This window comes from Aristolochia californica, unplaced genomic scaffold, assembly GCF_029961685.1.
Source record: "Aristolochia californica isolate CCGP_79_NKW_82.1479 unplaced genomic scaffold, dmAriCali1.0.hap1 SCAF_9, whole genome shotgun sequence".
In the NCBI taxonomy this organism is placed as follows: Eukaryota; Viridiplantae; Streptophyta; class Magnoliopsida; order Piperales; family Aristolochiaceae; genus Aristolochia; species Aristolochia californica.
The window spans coordinates 31,261,498-31,281,684 of NW_027182290.1; the positions used below are offsets into that span (position 1 = coordinate 31,261,498).

Here is a 20,187-nt window from a genome sequence, read left to right on the forward strand (position 1 = left end):
TAGATGGTATTTATCTGCCTATGCATGGCCAGTTAGTTAACTACGCCGAAGACTACTGACGTATTCCCAGCTTTTCCTATGCCAATGGCTCGATGGAGGCTGACTTGGTCGAACATGTTCGTTCAACATTCACCAACAAAGCCTGGGGGCTTTTTTAGAACCAGGAGTACCATTTAGCAACAAGACTTGGTATGAAGAAATAGCTTTTTCTTTTAATGGATGTCAGAAGTACTACATCAGGCATTGACACCGAGATTTGTACAGATTAACATAAAGAAGTGACAGATTTCATTTTTTTTGAATGTTACATTGTCATTTTCTTGGAAGTTCGTGTACAGTAATGCACAGAAGTTGTCGCTGTTCTTCTGGACTTTAAGAGGGTACGGAATACATTACAGAAATTTCAAAGCTACAAGCTCATCTCCTCTGGCAAGCTCATCTCCAAAAAGTAAAGACTGAAAAGTGAGGCAAATGAAAGAAAAACTGTATCAGTGGTAAAAAAGAAACAGGTAAAAAACCCAAAAACCAAGCTTAGTTTTGGCATCTGTATTGGAGTGATTCAATTACGCTCTCATAGGTCATAACTATCCCACAGACAAAGGATACCAAATATTATGAGATGACTGATATGGGTGTCATATTGGATACAATCTTGCAACAACAGCCAACTAGATGTCAACATATGAAAACGTGGTCTTTGTTTATAATTTTAAGAATATAAGCATACAAGAACTTACAAAAACAATCTATATCAGAGTACATGCTCAATAATTCTACAGTCTAGCAAAACTAACCTCGCAGACATGAAAGCCATGCCTATGAAGACAGCCTTCACAGCTTGTTTCGGCCCTGCATAATCAAATGCTAGAGGTAGCATCTCATGTAAAGTGAGAAAAGCCATTACTCCCCCTACTGCACAAATACAACAAGGGCACAAGCAACAAGTTAAGAAACAAAATTGATTTGGGCTTGTTTGCCTGTGGAGAAAAATATGAGCACATATAATAAAGATCAAACCTGATCCAAGTAAACCCTCAAGTATCTGAGGGCTTAGACTGCTCGGAAACAGGTAAGCTGCATGTAAAATGCCTTCTTTTAGTAAACGAAATCACTGTTTTTGCCACCATGAGAACTTCAAATAGATGACGATGATAAGAAGTAAAAGACAACTAAATAGTAAAAGTAACAACCTTCATTGCCTACACACTGTCCTCCCTGAACACAACTTTTTGACGATTTTATTTGTCAATTTCTTATTCTATCTTCAAGCCAACCAAAACACCACATGGATGACCATTCATAATTCTAGATTGATAGAGTCTAAGCTCAAGCATCTTACATTTTCCAATCGGCAACAAACTTGTAAGGAAAGTATATAAAACCCAAATACATAATGTTATTACCAAGAAGCTTGATACAACACAAACCACAGATGATAATCACCAACATACCTACAATAATTACACCTAGGGGCTCAGCCAAACCAGAAAGAGTAGCCAGTTTAAATGCCTGCCATTTGCTGTAGTGAACATATAAAATATGTCAATTTATAATGAAATTCAGACTACAAAAATCATGGATATGTTACACATTGATATCCTTAGATTATATACAGTTATGCCTACATATGCAAAAGAGATTATAGAAGGTGACATCTTACTTATACACTACTCAAGACTCGGGCTAAAATTCAATTTTAGATGTTTCCAGAATCTTTACCTCTCTGTTGCAAAATAGACTGGAAGTGCTACAGCAACACCCTGAAAAAAGAAGTGGAGGAGATCATTCAAAATTACAGCTCCCAGCTATTCATTTAAACCGGTGAATGTTAATCACTTCAAGAAATGGAAGGCCAAAATCCTTTCAAAACAGAAAAGGTTCTGTTAAGTTTCACAGGGTTGAAATGCAGGCTCCTGCTTAGAGCTAAAGAAAATTGACTAAATATGTGAATGAGATAAACACGGGCAATCTTCAAACAAGCAAACTTTGTGTGCTCTGTTAAAATTGGATGTTTGTTGATTATTCTTTCCTACTTATCTTCTCATATAAAGGGTTGTTTTATCGGATATAGTCATATCTATTAAAAAGCAAAATATTCAGCATGTAAAGGCAAAAGAGATGTGAATTACATAATTTATGAAACAACACTTTTTTTATGAAACAACACCTTATTGAACTTTTACAATAAAAAAATTTCTTGATAAGTAGAAATCTATTTTTCATGTGCTTCTGTTAGTACCTTCTGGCATGAAATATTACCCTTGTGCCATGATGCAAGTCAAAGTCTATTTTAGAGCTTCACAGTTTAAACATTTTTAAGAAGATAACCACAAAAAGTCAGATGTTTCTCATGAAAGGCAAATATCACATAGCGAGCAAGAAAGTTCAAAAGTAGAGTATCTTGTATTATTTCATTACTTCATTAAGCAAGCTATCGGTGTCATCTTTTACTTATGCTTTAAACATATTTGGATTTTTGGGGAAGGGAGCAGGGAAAACACAAAATAGGGTTAATTACCTACATACCCCTCCCATTAAATGTCATCAGTTAATTCTAACCTCGGCATGGGAAAAGACAAAGATACCCTATAAAAATGATGAGTCTTTAATAAGTATGCAAGTGAGCTACCCTCCTATCTAAATGACAATGGAAATTTGGTGATGATAAGGGAAGTATGCAGAGAAAGATCATTGTAAATAAGTACAAATGCAATGAGAAAGATTTGTTTCCTCGTCCTTGTGCAGGCTTAGGGGAAACCATCTGTTGGCTTAGAACACACTGTTATGGATTTGGAATACATGTGAGAAGGGAGAACTTACTTAATGTAGCCTTGATGTTTGGGTGGGAGACAACACACTTGCGACTACCTCACCTTTCAGATTGGCTAGAGGACAGAATACAACAGTGTCTAATTCATATTAATGGTGGCCAGCATAATTGGGAGCTAATTTTGGAAGGGCCTTTTAAATTATGAGGAATCTAAGGCTTGTAATCTTTTAATCACATCGGAATGTATCTACTTACAAACCTCAGTGATAACATAATGATTTGGAAGCATGACCCTTCCAGAGCTTATACTGTTTGTTCTCAATCCAACTTATGTGGTTATAACCTTAAGCAAAAACATCCTGAAGCCCCCTCCTCCCCAGGTTATCCATTTCCTCTAGAGTGGGACACAGGGCAATATTGTAACTATTGATTAATTTAGGAAAAGGCAAAATATGATTGAAGGTTGAAATTGCAAGTTATGCAAAGATGCCCTGGAAAGTGCTGATCATGTACTTCTTCATTGCCCTTTTGTCAAAAAAATTTAGTCAGCTTATACATTAAATATGGTCTACATTTATGTTTCGTTTTTTTCTTTTTCATCAAAGATTGGGCAAACATCTGTGGCTCCTAGCAGAAAATTTGGAAAAAAAATTACTGGAAATTAACTCCAGCTGCAATAAATGGAATCTTAGGAGCACAATAGAACCTTTGAGAACAAGCATAATGAGTTGGCAGTGTCATTGAGGCTGTCATGCATTTCATTTTTAAGCTGTTAAATTCCATGAAACCTTTCACCTTCTAAGTTCTCTTATCTCTCAGTCTAAATTTTGATGATAATTCCCATGAAAATCCAGGATTTGCCAGTGGAAATGGAACTATATGGGACTCTTTAGGTAATATCCTTGTTATTTATTTTGCTCCTTTAACTTGTATGATTCGACAGTCGCAGAATTAAGAGCCCTCCGGGGTTTGAGACTATATTTATCACAGTACTCTAAATCCTCTGATATTTGAAGGGGGCTCTTCAAGAGTAGGCTTTGAAAAAAAGAAAACTCCTAGAAGATCCCTATTTTACGTTGATGAAACTGAGGATTTTGTAAAAAAACTTGCATATCTTAGTCTCACACACTTAGAAGTGGAAATGGTTTGGCCGATTCTCTAGCTAGGGAAGGAGTCACTAGGCAACATTTTGTTGTTAACATCTCTTTGCCTCTTTGACTTTAAATTTTTTTTCACACTCATTGAATTTTTTCCTCACAATGTATTCTCTATCTCCTTATGGAGTTTCTTTTACTGAAATATTTTTTCCATTGTTATATAAATTTTAAAAAAATATTCAATATGAGCTGTAGAATTCATCTAATCAGCACTTGGTGTGCCCTACATCTTCTTTTCAGACTGCAAGTGAAGATGGTCACATGTTACATGTACAAGTCAACATTGAATAACTTGTAAGCCTACATGGTAAAAAGTCATAATATTATTAAGACAATTTTTCGTCTTTTCATATGTCAAAGCTAAAGTTAATTGACATGTATGTAGCTAATTCTAGACATTAATTTAGAACTAAGGGGTATATAGGTATTCCTTTCCACATTTCGAGGGGCATATAGGTAAGAAATACTTTTAGTACATATACATATGCTATATTAGTTTGCATTTCCAATAACCATATAGTTTTTTTTTTTGTTTCTATTTTTTTCAAATCACCAGATCGTTTATGAGCAACAGTAATTACAGATTCACATTTAGACCAAAATTAAATGATTGGAGAACATGATTAAGAACAGATAGATTCCACCCTAGATCATGTATTTCACAACCATTCTCTTCGAAATTATAAACTGCATGAGCAGGTCATAAAGCAAATTAGAGAGAGAGGGAGAGAGAACTAAAGTAGCAGGAAATAACGAACACAATGGCAACCATGATATGTAGACATTAAATGAAAAGTGACAATCACAAGGTAGAATTATCTCACTAACCAAGGGGAGTGATCTACTGCACATGGACATGCAGAAGAAACACATTAATCCCTTCAGCATGTTTTGTCAAACTTACAGTAGTTTTTCCAAGAAGATGTTTTCTAATACATGTAAACTTAGTAGGCATTAGTTGGCAAAGGTCACAAACAAGATGTGTTCAAAAGATCTTGAAATTGTAAGTTGGAAGACGCTGCAACATTGGCTTGTCATTCATGTGAAAACAGCCTGATGTATCACAACTAAAGTAGCTCCAAACACAACTGTTTTTGTTCTATGCAATGATATAAAAACCGGACTGGACCAACCAGTTGAACCAGGTTCAACCACAGCCCGGCCCCCTGTCTGGGTCAATAGTAGTAGAAAATGGGGAATGAGTTTAAACCTGACTGACCAGCCGAATCAGCACGTTCAACCAGTGAACTGGCTAACCTGGCTGGTAAGCAAGGTCATGCTATGTGCAGGGAGAAACTCACCCGTGCAATGGAAAACAGGGACTCATTCCCCTCCCTTCCTATTTGGAATCGAAAGGAGGAGGATCCCCAGCCCTCTCTGCCATCAACCCCACCAGCACAAAAATGGGGGAGGAGAGGGGCAGTCCCCCTCGCCCTCCCACCATGGCAAAGGGAAGGACGATTGCCCTCTGCCCACCAGCCGCTTGCAGATTAAGAGAGAGAAATCTCCCCTATTTTTTTAATTATTATTTGTATATTTTAGAACAAATATGACATTGGATGATGTCATCACCGGTTCAACCAGAGGTCAAGCCTGGTTGACCCGAGTTGAACCAGTCTGAGTCAAGTTTTATAACACAGGTTCTATGCCTGGTCCATCTATTTGTCTCAGGCATGTCTATCTTTCTAAAGTATTGGACATGGATGTTAGGCGAGGTTTAGTCAGGAAAAGTCCACATTGATCATAGTTTTGAAAAACTTTGGACTGAAAGAAAGCTTTTTAAGTTAGCTAGCCATTTCAGGGCTGGAACCTACCAACATAGAAATAAGCACAATAGCTACATGTCTAAAGTTTCTGTGAAGCATATCCCCATGCTTCAGTTTGGACTACTAAGCTGAAAAGCTAGTCATCTTAGAGTGGAACCCGCCCACTATAGCAGTAAGCATAAATAGATACAACGTCTGCAACTTCTGTGCTGCATACCCTTATACTTCAAAATTTAAATACACTCTATTTTTCTGTCATCTAACTAGACCAAGACATAGCAAAAGAATCAAAAGAGAACCACAACATTCATCCAATGTCAAGCTTTTCTTGAAAAGAATTTTATGTTATAAGATTGTTTGATAAACTGCCAATTGCTGTGACATTACACTAAAACTAGCGGCTGGAAGATCAATTTTTCTGATCTGCCGCAACATTTAAAAATGAAACGACACAGAGAGCCAGCAAAACGGCCATGCCATCTTAGACTGACTCTTGAACAACAAAATATAACCAACTTGAGTCAAGATATATGCTTAAAAAGCTTTGGAGAAGATTGAGCCTCTATAATGGTTATAGCATTGAGCATACCTCTGGAATGTTATGTAGAGCAATAGCAAAGGCCAGATTAACACCAACCCTAAGCCCCTGCAAGAAGCTAAATATTAGACAAACAATAAATAAGCAGCATAAATTTAATTTTTCAAAACTGATTAAAGCCAGAAAAAATAAATCACCTGATAAGTGGAAAAACATTGAAATTTCAAGTAGCTGTTTCAAAGTTACAAAGAATACTGGTTTATAAAAGTTTTTTTTTTTCTGGAAATCACATAATAAACTATAAAACCTATCCAAATATATAAAATTGTATAGATCCCAAAACCTGCATGAAAGAGCTGAATGTTGCATGGAAGAAAGAGCATCATTCTACAGAAATTAAGGCTAAATGAGCTACAGAGTACAGGGCTTGCAAGAAACTAGATCAGTTCAGTCAAAACTCCACTGTTAAAAAAAGGTGGGGCACACAAATGTGTATTACTTATAGTTAATTGTCAACAGGATGTATTATGAACTAAATAAATCAGTTTCATCCAATGAAGCAATGAGCAGCCTCTTCTCTCCACTACCCTTACTGTAACATAAGCTACAAGAGTGAAAACATTTGTCCAATGGTGTTAGGAAAGTAAAGTAGCTAACTAGAACTGACTACCCATTAGATGATGGGATATATTTTTGCACTGGAGCACAATTGTGTATTATCGAGCAGACTACAGAAGACAAGCACCTTGATGGAACCAAGGAATACTGCCATCCCCTCAGGAAAATTGTGCAAACTTATACCTGCATTTAGGAAAGAAAAAACACAATCATTACATGATAACAGTAGGACATAAAGCAAGGAAGAAAGCGGGATCTTGAAACGTGAGAACTTGTTGACCTGATTAACATCTAGAGATAAACAGAGTGCCAATGAACTGGGAATGAAGCACTGATTCTACTAAGAAACACATACCAATTGCAGTGATAATTCCGCTAAATAGAACTTGACGACGGTGCTTTTTCATCAGGTCCTTCCCAGCTCCATCATCATCTTTCTACAATTTAGCATGTTGAAAAGGCATGCAAAAGTCACAATAGTTTGCCACAGAGAGAGAGAGGGAGGGAGAGGGACAGAGAGACAGAGACAGAGACAGAGAGAGAAAGAGAAAGAGGGTATCCAAATATGCAGTGTTATGCATTGTTAAGATAAAAAGAAGAATCAACTGACCTGCTTCCTTTTTACAACTGTACTGGTTGGAGCAAGCGTTGGTTCTGGTATGAAATGTGCAATAAGAGCAAACACAATAACACCAGCAAAGAACTGCATAAATGAAATTACCAACTACATAACTATATTTCTTGTGAAAATAAGTAAAGAACTGTCTAAACAAAACTATTAGTAACATAAACTAGAGAGAGAGAGAGAGAGAGAGAGAATTATAATTAGCCATACAGGAAGCCTACCCAAAGGTTGCCCTTCAAGAAGCCAATAGAATTCAAGGCATTATGTGCCAAGTCAAAGAAAGAAATGCTGAGCATAAGCCCAGCAGCAAACCCCTGCAGAAAAGAGAAGAGCTTTAAAAATTCAACGACTTGCTTAAGTCACAATATCGATAGAGCGAGTGCGGAGGAAACAAATTGCAGAACCTGTAAAAGCCCCAACATCTTCAGATTGGGAGCAGGATTTATGATCACAAAGAATGCACCTAGTCCAACAAAACAATAAAGAGATGGTGTAAGGGCAACCAATTGCATCCATGAGAGAATCTCAACATTATGAAGAACAGTTTCATTGAATACAGGACATACAAATTCATAGAACAATTGACTCATTCTATTAAATATGTTGCTCATTATGAATCACAATCTATAGAGTTGAATACACATCAGACACCAAATATATTCACCCATAATTGCTGAACACAGCCCAATTCTTAATCATTTCGGCTTGGCCAGTTTTGTACAGGTTTGACACAAGCAAAATATGCAAATTAGTTGTTTCTAGGAGAATTGGAATAGAAACTGAAGGAAGGTTGAACAGAATGTCATTAATAAATTGCCAAGATATCCAATTCTATTACTATCTATGCTTCTCGCGCAACCTCCTGTGGAAACTCAAACTGAATCCCATGTTGTCAAGAAAAGAGAATGCTAAGAAAATCCAACCCTTATCCACTAAACACAGACACCAGGGATCCAGTCTGAGAAAATCTGACATATAATAGCGCTACCACGACTTGTGGACTGCGGCATGGAACACTAGCTGTCCATAAAAATGGAGGATTTTAAACATCCATTCGGAGTAAAGGAAACAGCAGTCAATGACATTAAGTTGGTCCAGTATATTCGAATGCGGTCGCATATGACAGTACCTACAGAATGCATCATAACAACAATGAATAAAATGAAAATGGCGACATTCTCCACAGGACAAAAATAAGAAAAAACGACTGTAAGACGCACCGGTTACGAATGTCAATCCAAACTAATGATCCAGATAAATTGTGGCTAATTTTGCTCAGCTTCCAAAAAAAAAAGACCAATGCCGCAAATTTGCAGATAGAAAACGAAACAAAAAGAACAACGCGAAAGCGATAGACAAGAGAACAGAAGACCTCGCCATACCTATGGACGTGCTCAACCCGCCGACAAGCGAGAGGACGAGAGCAACCATGACCTGAGAATCCATGACAGTTCCCGTCCGACAACAGAACCTGATCAAGGCTTAAATACACGGAGCTCTCTATAACCACGGTCCAAGGAAATGGACGAAGAAAGTGAGTAGAAGCTAGGGCTAGAGAAACGAGGGAAAAAACTAGGCGGAGCAGCAGGCAGTGGAGCGTTAGTTTGTTATTTTATTTGGAGGGAAAGTCTCTGGACGAAGCGCGAGTCGAGAAGAGGGAGAAAGCAACCGAGAGGGACGACGTGAACGATTACTTTATTTAAGGCGTTAGAGAAGAATGATTAACGCCCAAAATGCTTATTCGCCTAAAGTGCGACGTAAGGCATAGTGTGGCGGGCGGTCTGTCGACCGTCCCCACGTTTGCTCACTTCTGATTCTTGTTCTAATATGAAAAGCATAGTATATTTTTTTTTAATGCAATTTGCTTTAAGTTATTTATTTTTAAGAAGAGAGGAAAGGCATTGATGGAAATTGATGATTATCAAGGGAACCTGATTTTATTTCTCTTAAAGTGCAAATGGGGCAAAAAGATAAAAGGCCTCTTCAAGTTACGTGACGACTTGGAATAGGTGTGAGCTGGGTAAAATTACCATATACCCCTAAAACACATTTTCTAAAAACTCTCCCATAAAGTTGGAGAACAAATATCTAAAAGCTCCAATTTGATACAAAAGGAAACATAAATCAATTCCAATAGGATGGCATAGTAGCATTTTGTAGTACACTTTTAGAAAGCACTACATCTGCATGATTCTAATTCATCTTGCTGATCAGTTCATTAATCTTATCCTGCCGATCCCCCGCATCACCACCAACCCTGAATAGTGCTTTCTTCTTACCGAGGCCACCTTCGGGCTTGTTAAGCTTAAAAGGCCACAAGAAGCTGGTTACCTCCTTAAAGTGCGGACCTGCTTTAGCAATCTCATGCACAATATCTTCAATGCATATAATCCCAGATTTCCCCAGCGCCTGCAATCAAAATGAGAAAGTGAAGCTGGAATCGTCACATGATGATAGAAAAACTACATTCTAGTATGCACCCAAAGAAAGACTATCCGTAATAAAGTCTCGGGGAATTGAGGGAATCATTTGTGGAACAAACAGAAAAATAATTTATCAAGGTGTTAGAAGAGTGAAAGACTTGTGGTGTGTCTCCACGGGCCAAAATGGTTAACTTTCTTATGCTGTCTTGAAAAGGATAATCATTCCAAGAAGCCAGCCCCTAGTATCCTCATAATGTGGTTTATCAGGTTGAAAATCTATTCACAAGTGTGATTAAGATGAGGTTGTTTCTTCCTTTTAAGTTAGATAATCATGACATTTAAGAAAATAATACTTAAATATATAAAAATGAAACTCTCTGGATATGTAAGTACATCAAACATGCAACAGAATCCAGGTTTGTTAGTAAAAGTTTGTCAACATTAAGAATCATACAAAATAAAAACAAACTGAACAGAGAAAAGATACGTTTGCTCACAATATAGACGCCTCTGCAAGAGTGCACCGATTCAGTGAACTCAGGTTTTTGTTCAAGGTTTTTAGGATTTTTTTTCCTCAGAATGTTCATCACACATTCGCCACAACCAAACCATAATAAGACATGAACCCAAAACCTCACACTAGAACCTCCCCGTGTGACCCATGAACTAAAGGCCCAATCCAAACATTCGGCAACAGCTCAAACCAAGGGACAAATTTAGGCACGAGCAACATAAATTAGAGGAAAATAAACAAGATCTATCGTATGCATGTGTTTCAAGTTGTAAGAAAACAGGATGGCAGACATTAAAAAGAAAAGATGAAACACAACACCATTCTGATATATTCATAAACACTTAAAAAGTGAATACCTCTTCAATCATGTTATTGTCAGTGAGCGGAACCTTCTGCTTGTCAACCTTTCCATAACCTTTCTTGTAAACCAACTCCTTCACACTCTTCAAATTAGGGCATCTGTAAATGGACAGGAAACTCATTACAGATCCAAGTTTGTTTTCATGAGACGAAGGAATAGGGAAATTTTTCTTTTCGAAAATGACCGACTGGCTAGAATTACCCATTTCTACAGAAAACTGAAACAGAAGAGAAATAGGATACTGTCATCAATTGCTACCCAAAAACCTTCCATTACCCGTATGTTATGTAGGGTTCCACACTGATCAACATTTTCATGATACTTTCATTGGCCTGAAGAAAAACACCACTGCAGATGTGTCTCAACCTCAAACGATTGAGGACCTTCCTTGTCTTAGGATGCATATCATTCTTGCTGCAAAATTTCACCAAATATTAAAATCACAAAATTGTGATAAAACACTGACTCAAAGAAAGAAAATAGAGAACACAAAATCAAGTGACAGCTCCACTCTGGATGCATAAAACTCTTGGCCATATTCATGAGACCCCTCAATGCCAATAGACCCCAGGATACCATATTCATGGCCCCAATATGTAGAAACTTGTCCAACAATTAACCCAACCAATGGCTGAAGCATCTGAAGAGTAGCCAGACAAGTACGTATAAATCCAATCTCACATTCAAACTGAATATTCCAATAGTTCAGATGGTTCAAACATATGAGTTAGCCATGGGCACAAATTTGATGACACTCCCAAGCATGGATGCAAGTTGCAAATAAAAGGTGTATGATTTGCCTTAGGCCACACCAGTGGAGCTAAATTTTCAGAAAATAAGGTAAATAATTTAACCTACCCATTGATGCGAATTACAAAAAGAAGTCCACCTCCAAGTTCATCAATTGAGGGCAACCGTCGTCTCTTTCTTCTCTGTTTCATTAGAACGAAATCCAAATGCTACAACATAGACAAATGTTAACAATGCATGTAACATAGGAAAATAATAAAATTTTCTACGCAATCCTAGCTAAAGTGTCCAAATGTAAAATCACATTTGCAGAAAACATATAAAAGAATATGCAAAAAAAAAAAAAATCTACACATAGCCTTTAACTTTTGATTAGACTTAATTCCTTCTATAGCTTTGTGTTCACTCTTTCAACAAAGGGTAGCACACTGAGGAACCTAACAGTGATAAACAGAGTCTGTTTCATATAAGGCCTTCAGCTGTGGCACAAAATTTCAGTGTTTTTTGGAAGATGTCAAGCACTGGAGTTCCAAAGTAGGTCTCTGAGCTTTGACAAACCATTTTGCCATGTAAAAAAACCCGTGTGGTTCCTCCATAAAGAATCACATTCTTTACTCGCAATCAGGAGTTGACATATAACATCTTGGGACACCAATCTAGTTAGCCAATTCCTTGGCTCTTTTCGCCAGCAAAACTTACACACGACAACAATAGGAAAAAACATAAGCAACATCGTGTGTGTCTAATGCTCCTAATACAAATTTACAGTTTCCCCAACAGTTTTCAGCTAGCATTTGTGAGGATGGCTGTACAAGATATGTTATTAAAATATGAAGGATGAAATACTTAACTCGGAAGGGGGGATAAATGAAACTAGGACCCGTGAGATCAGCTTGTTTCGACATGTTTATTGCAGTGAATGCAAGGGAATTGCAAAATAAAACTCCAGTTCCTAGAGGTTTCCTTGTTTATCAAATAAAAGAAAATTGGGAAGGAGAAACTAGGAAGATGAACTATTTTCTCTCCAACTTAAGTATGGAGAAGGGAGCACAACAAGGACAATTCCTCTTTTTCCATTTTTTTCATTTCATCAACCTCCCTTACCCCCCGAAACAAAAAGAAGAATGAATAAAAACCAAGCATAGTGTTTTTACTGGAACATTTGCTGTTTAAAGAATCGGTAAACGAGAAAGGAAAATAAAGTGGACTTCACGCTTACTTTGTCTCGATATTCTTTCACAAACTGTTCTGCTCTTTTAAACACAAGTTTTTGATCTTCTTTCCGACTCCTTTTCCGTGCATCTAATTGCTCCCTCCTTTTAATGGCCCATTCTTCGTTCTTCTTCCTTTTCTTCAGCACTACCTCTGGAACAAAGTCAAGGGGCTTTGGTTCCTCCATGAAGATATAGACTTGAAGCGCGTTCTGTACAAGGATGCAACTTCAATTGTGCACTATAATTACCTTCAACTGATATAAAGATATTGAATATAAACGAAAGAAAACCCGTTTTCACCTTCACAACATAATAGGATCAAGTAAGAAAACTCTAATAATCAATAGGAAGATAAGAGCACACCACGCTCAGAAACCATATAATAACCACGGCAGATGAATGATGAATAAAGCAGAAAAAAAAAGAGAAAAAGAAAAAAAAAAAAGGGGGTGGGGAAGCAACTATCTATCAGCAGATATCAACAAATCTCTTAATGGAGAGCTACATACTAAGAAATAGAACATGAACCCACAAATCCTAGCAGGACTACAGCATTTGAAAATGGGGAAAGGAAAAAAAAAACTCCAAATAGAGAGCAGCAAATGTTAAAATATTGAAAAAGATGAACTGAGAAGTAGAACAATAAATCCTTTTTCCGCATGAACAGTATGCCTCAACAAAAATATGTGGAAACATACAACAACCTACCCGTCGACAGAACACGCAGGGGCAAGGGACTTCAGACGGCTTCGATGGTTTCTCGTTCAGCTGCAGAAGCAGAGAATGGCAGAGCAGTGTTCGTTCAAAACGACTTATACCAACAGCCCTAGCGCTTCGCATTGAATCAAACCAACTAGCCTGGGTCGGTTCTCCATATAACCCGACCGAACGGTCGGTCGGCTCATGTGTTTGAACTCCGAAAGTACAGTTTTTATATTTATATTTTAATTAGTAGAGCAATAATTCAAATAAAATTAAATTTAAATTTAAATAATATAAAATATTTTCAAGTAAATTATTATATAATTATTAAACATATATATTATTTTAATTTTTAAAAAATAATATATTAAAAATAGTATTTTTAAATATTTTCAAATTGTTGATAATAAATAAATATCATATTAATAAAAAAAACTTTATAAAAGTAACTATTTCATTAAAAAAAATTATATTTATTCTTGAGTGGTTATACCTAATCCACGAAATGTATAATAACATATAATATTCTATATATCATCAATATTAAATATTTGATTAATTAATATGCCAAGTTAATAATATTATTTAATAAAAAATTACATAATTATTTTGTGTATTCAAAATAATTAAATAGTAGTAAATATTATTTAGACAACTAAAATAGGACTTTAAAAATATAAAAATGAATAAATATTTTATATTGCTAAAATACAGCTACTGTCAATTTATTCCAACTAAATTCCTCTTTTCACCGCTCTGCCTTTACAAATGAAAATTATATTGACTTTTTTTATGTATCGAATTTGTTCCAAACCATGCAGATGTGGATAATTTTTTAATGGTAGCATATATATCTAATTGATTTTTTTTATAATAATACATAGAAGTGTCAAATATTTTTATGTATATTATTAAATTATATCTTAATTAAAATATGTCAAAATAGTATTTAATATAGTTTATATTAAATAGTACTAAATTTTACAAATAATTGTATGATTTTATTTGTCAAACATAAAAATAATTATATAAAAAATATTTAGATTCATTATAATCTAATTCTTTATTCACATGGTATCAGTTGTCAATAATATGTATTATTTAATTAAAATTAATTTAATGAGAAGAAAAAATATTTCAAAATACCATTAATTAACAAATAGAAAAAATGCAACTTTAATATACATATCCATTATTTGTATCCAAATGGTTAATAGTAATAAATGATATTCATAATTATGTCATGTTAGTTGTTACACGATTTAGATGGAGTTTAGGTCCATTATGTCTATCTTCCCATCTCAATTCTTTTATGTACTAGTAGCTTTACGCCTCCTCTCCATATTTTCTTCATCGTGTAGTCCTCTATCTTGGAAAAAGAAAGTATCAAAAGAAGTGAGTGATGGCGCTGAATACGCTATAGACATCATCAACAAGGTATGTAAAATTCTTCCAAGAGGCATCAGACGATGTGGAAAACTTTATCGAATAGGTGGTGGACGGTGTTAGGGTTTTTCAGATTTGAGAGGAAGACGAACCAGAGAGAAACAGAGACGAGAGCTCGGGAGTTCAACAAATTGATTAATTATCCACAGTAAACTTAGGTTACAAAACTTAAATAGTTCAGGAAGGAAATTACAAGAAAGGTCTCAACAAAAATCGTATTTACAATTCTATCCTAAATGGAATCGGGACCCAACAAACTCCTCCCGATTCATGAGGTAGAACCCTCAACCAAACCCACTTTGTCACGACAAGCTTCAAGCTTCAAAGGCGGTAAGGACTTTGTCAGCATATCAGAGTCATTCTCACTCATGTGAACTTTCTCCAACATCAATTCTTTCTTTTCAAGCACATCACGTATCCAATGATGACGTAGCTCAATGTGCTTTGATCTTGAATGAAATGTGGGATTCTTGCTCAAATGGATTGCACTTTGACTATCACAAAGTAACACATACCTCTCTAGCCGAATGTCCAATTCTTGAAAAAACTTTTTCATCCACAATAGTTATTTGCATGCTTCGATGATTGCAATGTATTCAGCTTCGGTGGTGGATATTGCAACACATTTCTGTAGTCTTTATTGTCATGAGACAGCACCATTCACAAAGCAAACCAAATAACCAGATGTTGACTTCCTCGAGTTAACATCTCCGACCCAATCGGCATTCGTATATGCCTCCAAAATTGGTTTGCTAGCCCCATAACAGAAACAATAACCAATGGTACCGCGAATGTACCGAAGAATCTATTTCATTGCATCCCAATGAGTTTTTCCAAGGTTGGAGAGATAACGACTTACCACTCCAACAATATGAGCAATATCGGGCCTTGTACACACCATTGCGTACATCAATGAATCGACCACGAAAGCATACGACACCTTCTTCATTTATTCTTTCTCATTGTCATCCTTTGGACAATCATCAAGTGTCAACTTGAGATGACTACCAAGTGGAGAAGAACCCGGTTTGCATTTGCTCATATTGAACCGTTCAAGCACCTTTTCCAAATACATTTCCTATGACAATCAAAGTTTGCACATTTCACGATCTCTAGTGATTCTCATACCAAGAATTTGCTTTGCAGGACCCAAATCCTTCATTGCAAACTCATTCCCAAGTTTTTCTTTCAAAGCTCATATCTCCTTTATATCATTTCCGACAACCAACATGTCATCAACATAGAGTAAAAGAATAATGAAATTACCACTAGAGTACCTTTTCATGAAGACGCAATTATCGAAAGTAGTCTTGCTGAAATTGTTGTCACACATAAAGAGTTAAATCTTTTATACTAGTTTCGTGGTGCTTGTTACAAACCATAAGACTCCTCCTCAATCTGCATATCGAGTCCTCTTTGCCTTTTTTAGTAAATCCCTCGAGTTGCTCTATGTAGAGCTCCTCCTCCAAATCACCATGGAGAAAAGCGATTTTTCACATCAAGCTGTTCAATCTCCAAATTCAAACTAGCGGCCAAACCAAGTATAACCCGAATAGAGGACATCTTGACCACGGGCGAGAATATCTCCTCAAAATCAATCCCCTTATTTTGATCAAATCCCTTCACAACTAACCGAGCCTTGTACCTCGGCACTAAGTCTGTGCCATCTGATTTCAAACGAAATACCCACTTGTTTCTGAGTACCTTCTTACCCTTAGGCAATTCAACTAACTCAAAAGTATAATTTTTATGCAAGGAATTCATCTCATCTTGCTTAGCTTCAATCCACTCACCTTTTTGCTCATGACACATAACTTCTTCAAAGCTTTTAAGTTCACCACCGTCAGTGAGCCAAACATACTCATGTGGAGAGTATCTTGAAGTAGGTCTTTGTTCACGATTTGATCTTCTCAACTCTTGTAAAGGTGGACCTTGATTTATAGATTGCTCACGTTGGTCTTCAGTTTCGGTATTCTGGTTGCTTTCAACTCCTTGGTTACTCGAGATTGGTGTAAGATCAACAAAGTAACTAGAAGAGGTTTTCATATTTTCAGGATTTTCCAAATTCTCAACAGTTTCTTCTTCAAAGAAAACTACATCCCGACTCCTTACCACCTTCTTCTCAATCGGATCCCACAGTCTATAACCGAATTCATTGGTTTTGTAACCCAAAAAAATACACTCCTTCGTCTTGCTATCAAGCTTAGCTCTTTCATCTCTAGGAATGTGCACAAATGTTCAACAACCAAATACCCGCAAGTGTCCATAAGACACATCTTTGTTGGTTCAAACCCGCTCGGGAACATCACCATCTAGTGCATGAGAAGTGAGAGATTAATCAAATGGACATTAGTATTCATCGCTTCACCCCAAAATGCTCTTGAAAGTTTCGAATGAGAGAGCATACACCATATTCTCTCACAAATTGTGCGATTCATTCTCTCGGCCACTCCATTCTATTGCAGGGTTTTTGGCACCGTTCTTTCAAGCTTGATTCCATTAACCTTGCAAGAGGTTTCAAATGGCCCATGGTACTCACCACCATTGTCAGATCGAATGCATTTCAATTTCTGACCTGTTTCTCTTTCAACTTTAGCAAGTAACTGTTTGAATACTTCCAAAACTTGATTCTTTGTCTTCAAGGCATAAGCTCACAACTTTTCTAGAATGATCATCCACGAAAGTAAAGTAAAGAAGTCCACCAAGTGTTCTATCACCCATAGAACAAAGATCGGTAGGAACCAAATCCAAAACATTCGACTTCTTAGTGGTAGGACTTCTCTTGAAATCAATTCGATGTTGCTTACCTGCCAAACAATGTGTACATGATGTTAGAGATGTACCATCACTCGGCACATAATCCTTTCTAGCAAGAATTTGAAGCCCTCTCTCACTCATGTGACCCAACCACAAGTGCCACAAATCGATCGAGTTACCTTCTACTGCATTCACCTCACCACACAATTTAACCCGCGTTGTATAAGGCAAGCTTGATTTTTCACTCCAGGCAACAACAAGAGAACCTTTAGACAACTTCTACTTCCCTCCACCAAAGTGGCTATGGTACCCTTCATCATCAAGAGCACCAACAGAAAATCAGATGAAGCCTCATATCCGACACATGCCAAATATTCTTAAGAAGTAAACTGCACCCCACATTTGTCTCCACACACACATCTCCAATGTCGGAGATGTTGCATACCCCATCATTCCCCATTCTTACCTTGCCAAAATCATCTTGCCTGTAAGAAGTGAACAAGTCACGTCGAGAAGTGACATGAAATGAAGTTGCTGAGTCTATCACCCAAGTGAAGTCTTGACTTGTGAAATTGACAAAACCGACATCACAAGCAATGATCACTTCACCTTCATATGCAGCGGCAGCGGTGCTTTCCTTCTCATTCTCATCATATCTAGGTCTAGACTGATCCCTCTTAGTCTTTGCCTTCCGCTTTTTGCAATCAGACCTTATGTGTCCCTGTTTTTGGCAATAGTAGCAAACAATGCCCTTGCGAGATATTGATATCCCTTTAGACTTATCGTTGTTGTCATGACCGAGAGAGTTTCTATGTCTACTCCTTCCACGATTCTCAGTAACAAGAGCAGCCGACTCGTTTGTAATGCTCAACTATTTACGCCTCAACTCCTCATTGAGCATGCTATCTTTCACCATAGCAAGAGTCACAGTACCATTCAGTGCCGAATTGCTTAATAATACTAAAATAGTCTCCCAACTATCCGGTAAGGAACTCAAAAGGATCGAGGCTTGTAGTTCTTCATCCAAAACCAATTTCATAGTAGCTAGCTGATTCACACAATCCTGGAACCGACTCAAATGCTCACATACTGATGAGCACTCGTGATACTTCATGTTCACAAGTTTCCGAATGAAAAAGACTTTGTTTTGGGCTGTTTTGCGCTCATACAAACTCTCAAGTTTCTCCCACAACTTCTTGGCATCGATTTTCGGTTGAGACATGATGAAATATCGAATCATCAACCCACTGTCTGATCAAGGCTACAGTTTTACGATTGGATAAATTCCAAGCAGCATACGTGGTATCCCCTGGTTTCATACCCGTTACCGGTTCATAGGCATCCTTACAGAACAGGAAATTTTCCAGATGGAGTAATTAGACGAAGACAACTTAATCATGGTACCCTGATTTCCCTCCTCCATTCCAACAGTTTTACTGATAAATTCAAAACACAAAAAAATACTAGAACGGAATTACCGAACAACGTCGGAATGAGCACATGGAGATGCAGCGTGGTCTTCATGCAGTGTACGGCAAAGCTCCTCTCCTCCTTCTGCTGGCAACAACGATGGCGTTGCAAGGTTATGGCAACAACGAAGAGTCCCACAGACTCTCCCTTCTCCGAAAAACGGCAGGAAAAAAACAAATCTTCTGCAGAAAGGAGGGTTTCATCCAACAGCTCCGGCAACGGCGTCGTCTTTCTTGAGCTCGGCAGTGGAAATAGAACCCTAGAAGCTTTGATACCAGATGTTAGGGTTTTTCATATTTGAGAGGAAGACGAACCAGAGAGAAACATAGACGAGAGCTCAGGAGTTCAACAAATTGATTAATTATCCACAGTAAACTGAGGTTACAAAACTTAAATAGTTCAGAAAGAAAATTACAAGAAAGGTCTCAACAAAAACTGTATTTATAATTTTGTCCTTAATGGAATCGGGACCCAACATACGGGGAATATGAATCCAAAGAAGAAGACGAGAAGGAGGAGCTTCAGATTGGAGAAGGAAAGTTACAACAAACTGGAATTTCAGGGACGATCAAGGAAGAAAGTTCGACAGAGACAATGATAATCAAATCTTGACCTTTCAAACTTCAAAGACATGTGATGACTTCAATCTTAGAAACCGACCATAATTTTTTGGTCTTCTTGTTGAAATTTGGATTCTTCGATTTGATTAAATTAAGATCGTATGGGATTACGTGCATGGATAGATTTATTAACGTCGGGTCAGCTTTACGAGTTCATCGTTTGGCAAAATTGTTATTAAAATGACCAAGTGGGTGTCTAGTTAGGTGGTTTTTCTGGAAGTCGAGTTTGAAAGATTCCAACCTCGAGGTTGCATTCATGACCTATCGATATTTAAGAAACAAGATTGAACACTTTCCAGACGAAAGGAGTTCATGGCTGTTGCCCAAATGTTGCACATGATTCTGTTCTTCCGCGTGTTTGTCAAGTCGTCTTTTTGTTTGGATAATTGCCTGGAAATTGGGTTTGTTTGGCTCTTTTAAGTCATTTTTATTTTTTATATAATTATATATTTAATT

General features: G+C 37.1%; 2 protein-coding genes across 3 annotated transcripts; both read right to left on the reverse strand.

The window, feature by feature from the left end:
- Positions 1–230: 230 nt before the first annotated feature.
- On the reverse strand, positions 231–9,157 carry LOC137940573 (zinc transporter ZTP29). The gene is made up of 12 exons (XM_068785715.1): positions 8,857–9,157; positions 7,879–7,937; positions 7,696–7,788; positions 7,460–7,552; positions 7,205–7,286; positions 6,977–7,032; positions 6,283–6,339; positions 1,720–1,760; positions 1,452–1,519; positions 1,018–1,074; positions 795–912; positions 231–455 (listed from the first exon to the last, which is right to left on the reverse strand). Exons 1-12 carry the CDS (start codon positions 8,918–8,920, stop codon positions 410–412), a joined length of 834 nt encoding a protein of 277 aa, XP_068641816.1. The 5' UTR covers positions 8,921–9,157; the 3' UTR covers positions 231–409.
- Positions 9,158–9,508: 351 nt separating this feature from the next.
- On the reverse strand, positions 9,509–13,523 carry LOC137940707 (large ribosomal subunit protein uL30y-like). 2 transcript variants are annotated; one of them, XM_068785845.1, is made up of 6 exons: positions 13,445–13,523; positions 12,742–12,945; positions 11,631–11,731; positions 11,049–11,186; positions 10,768–10,870; positions 9,509–9,883 (listed from the first exon to the last, which is right to left on the reverse strand). In XM_068785845.1, exons 2-6 carry the CDS (start codon positions 12,919–12,921, stop codon positions 9,668–9,670), a joined length of 738 nt encoding a protein of 245 aa, XP_068641946.1. In that variant the 5' UTR covers positions 12,922–12,945; positions 13,445–13,523; the 3' UTR covers positions 9,509–9,667. The 2 variants fall into 2 exon arrangements, with proteins under 2 accessions (XP_068641946.1, XP_068641947.1); XM_068785846.1 differs by having other exon boundaries at positions 12,742–12,961; positions 13,445–13,514.
- Positions 13,524–20,187: the final 6,664 nt, after the last annotated feature.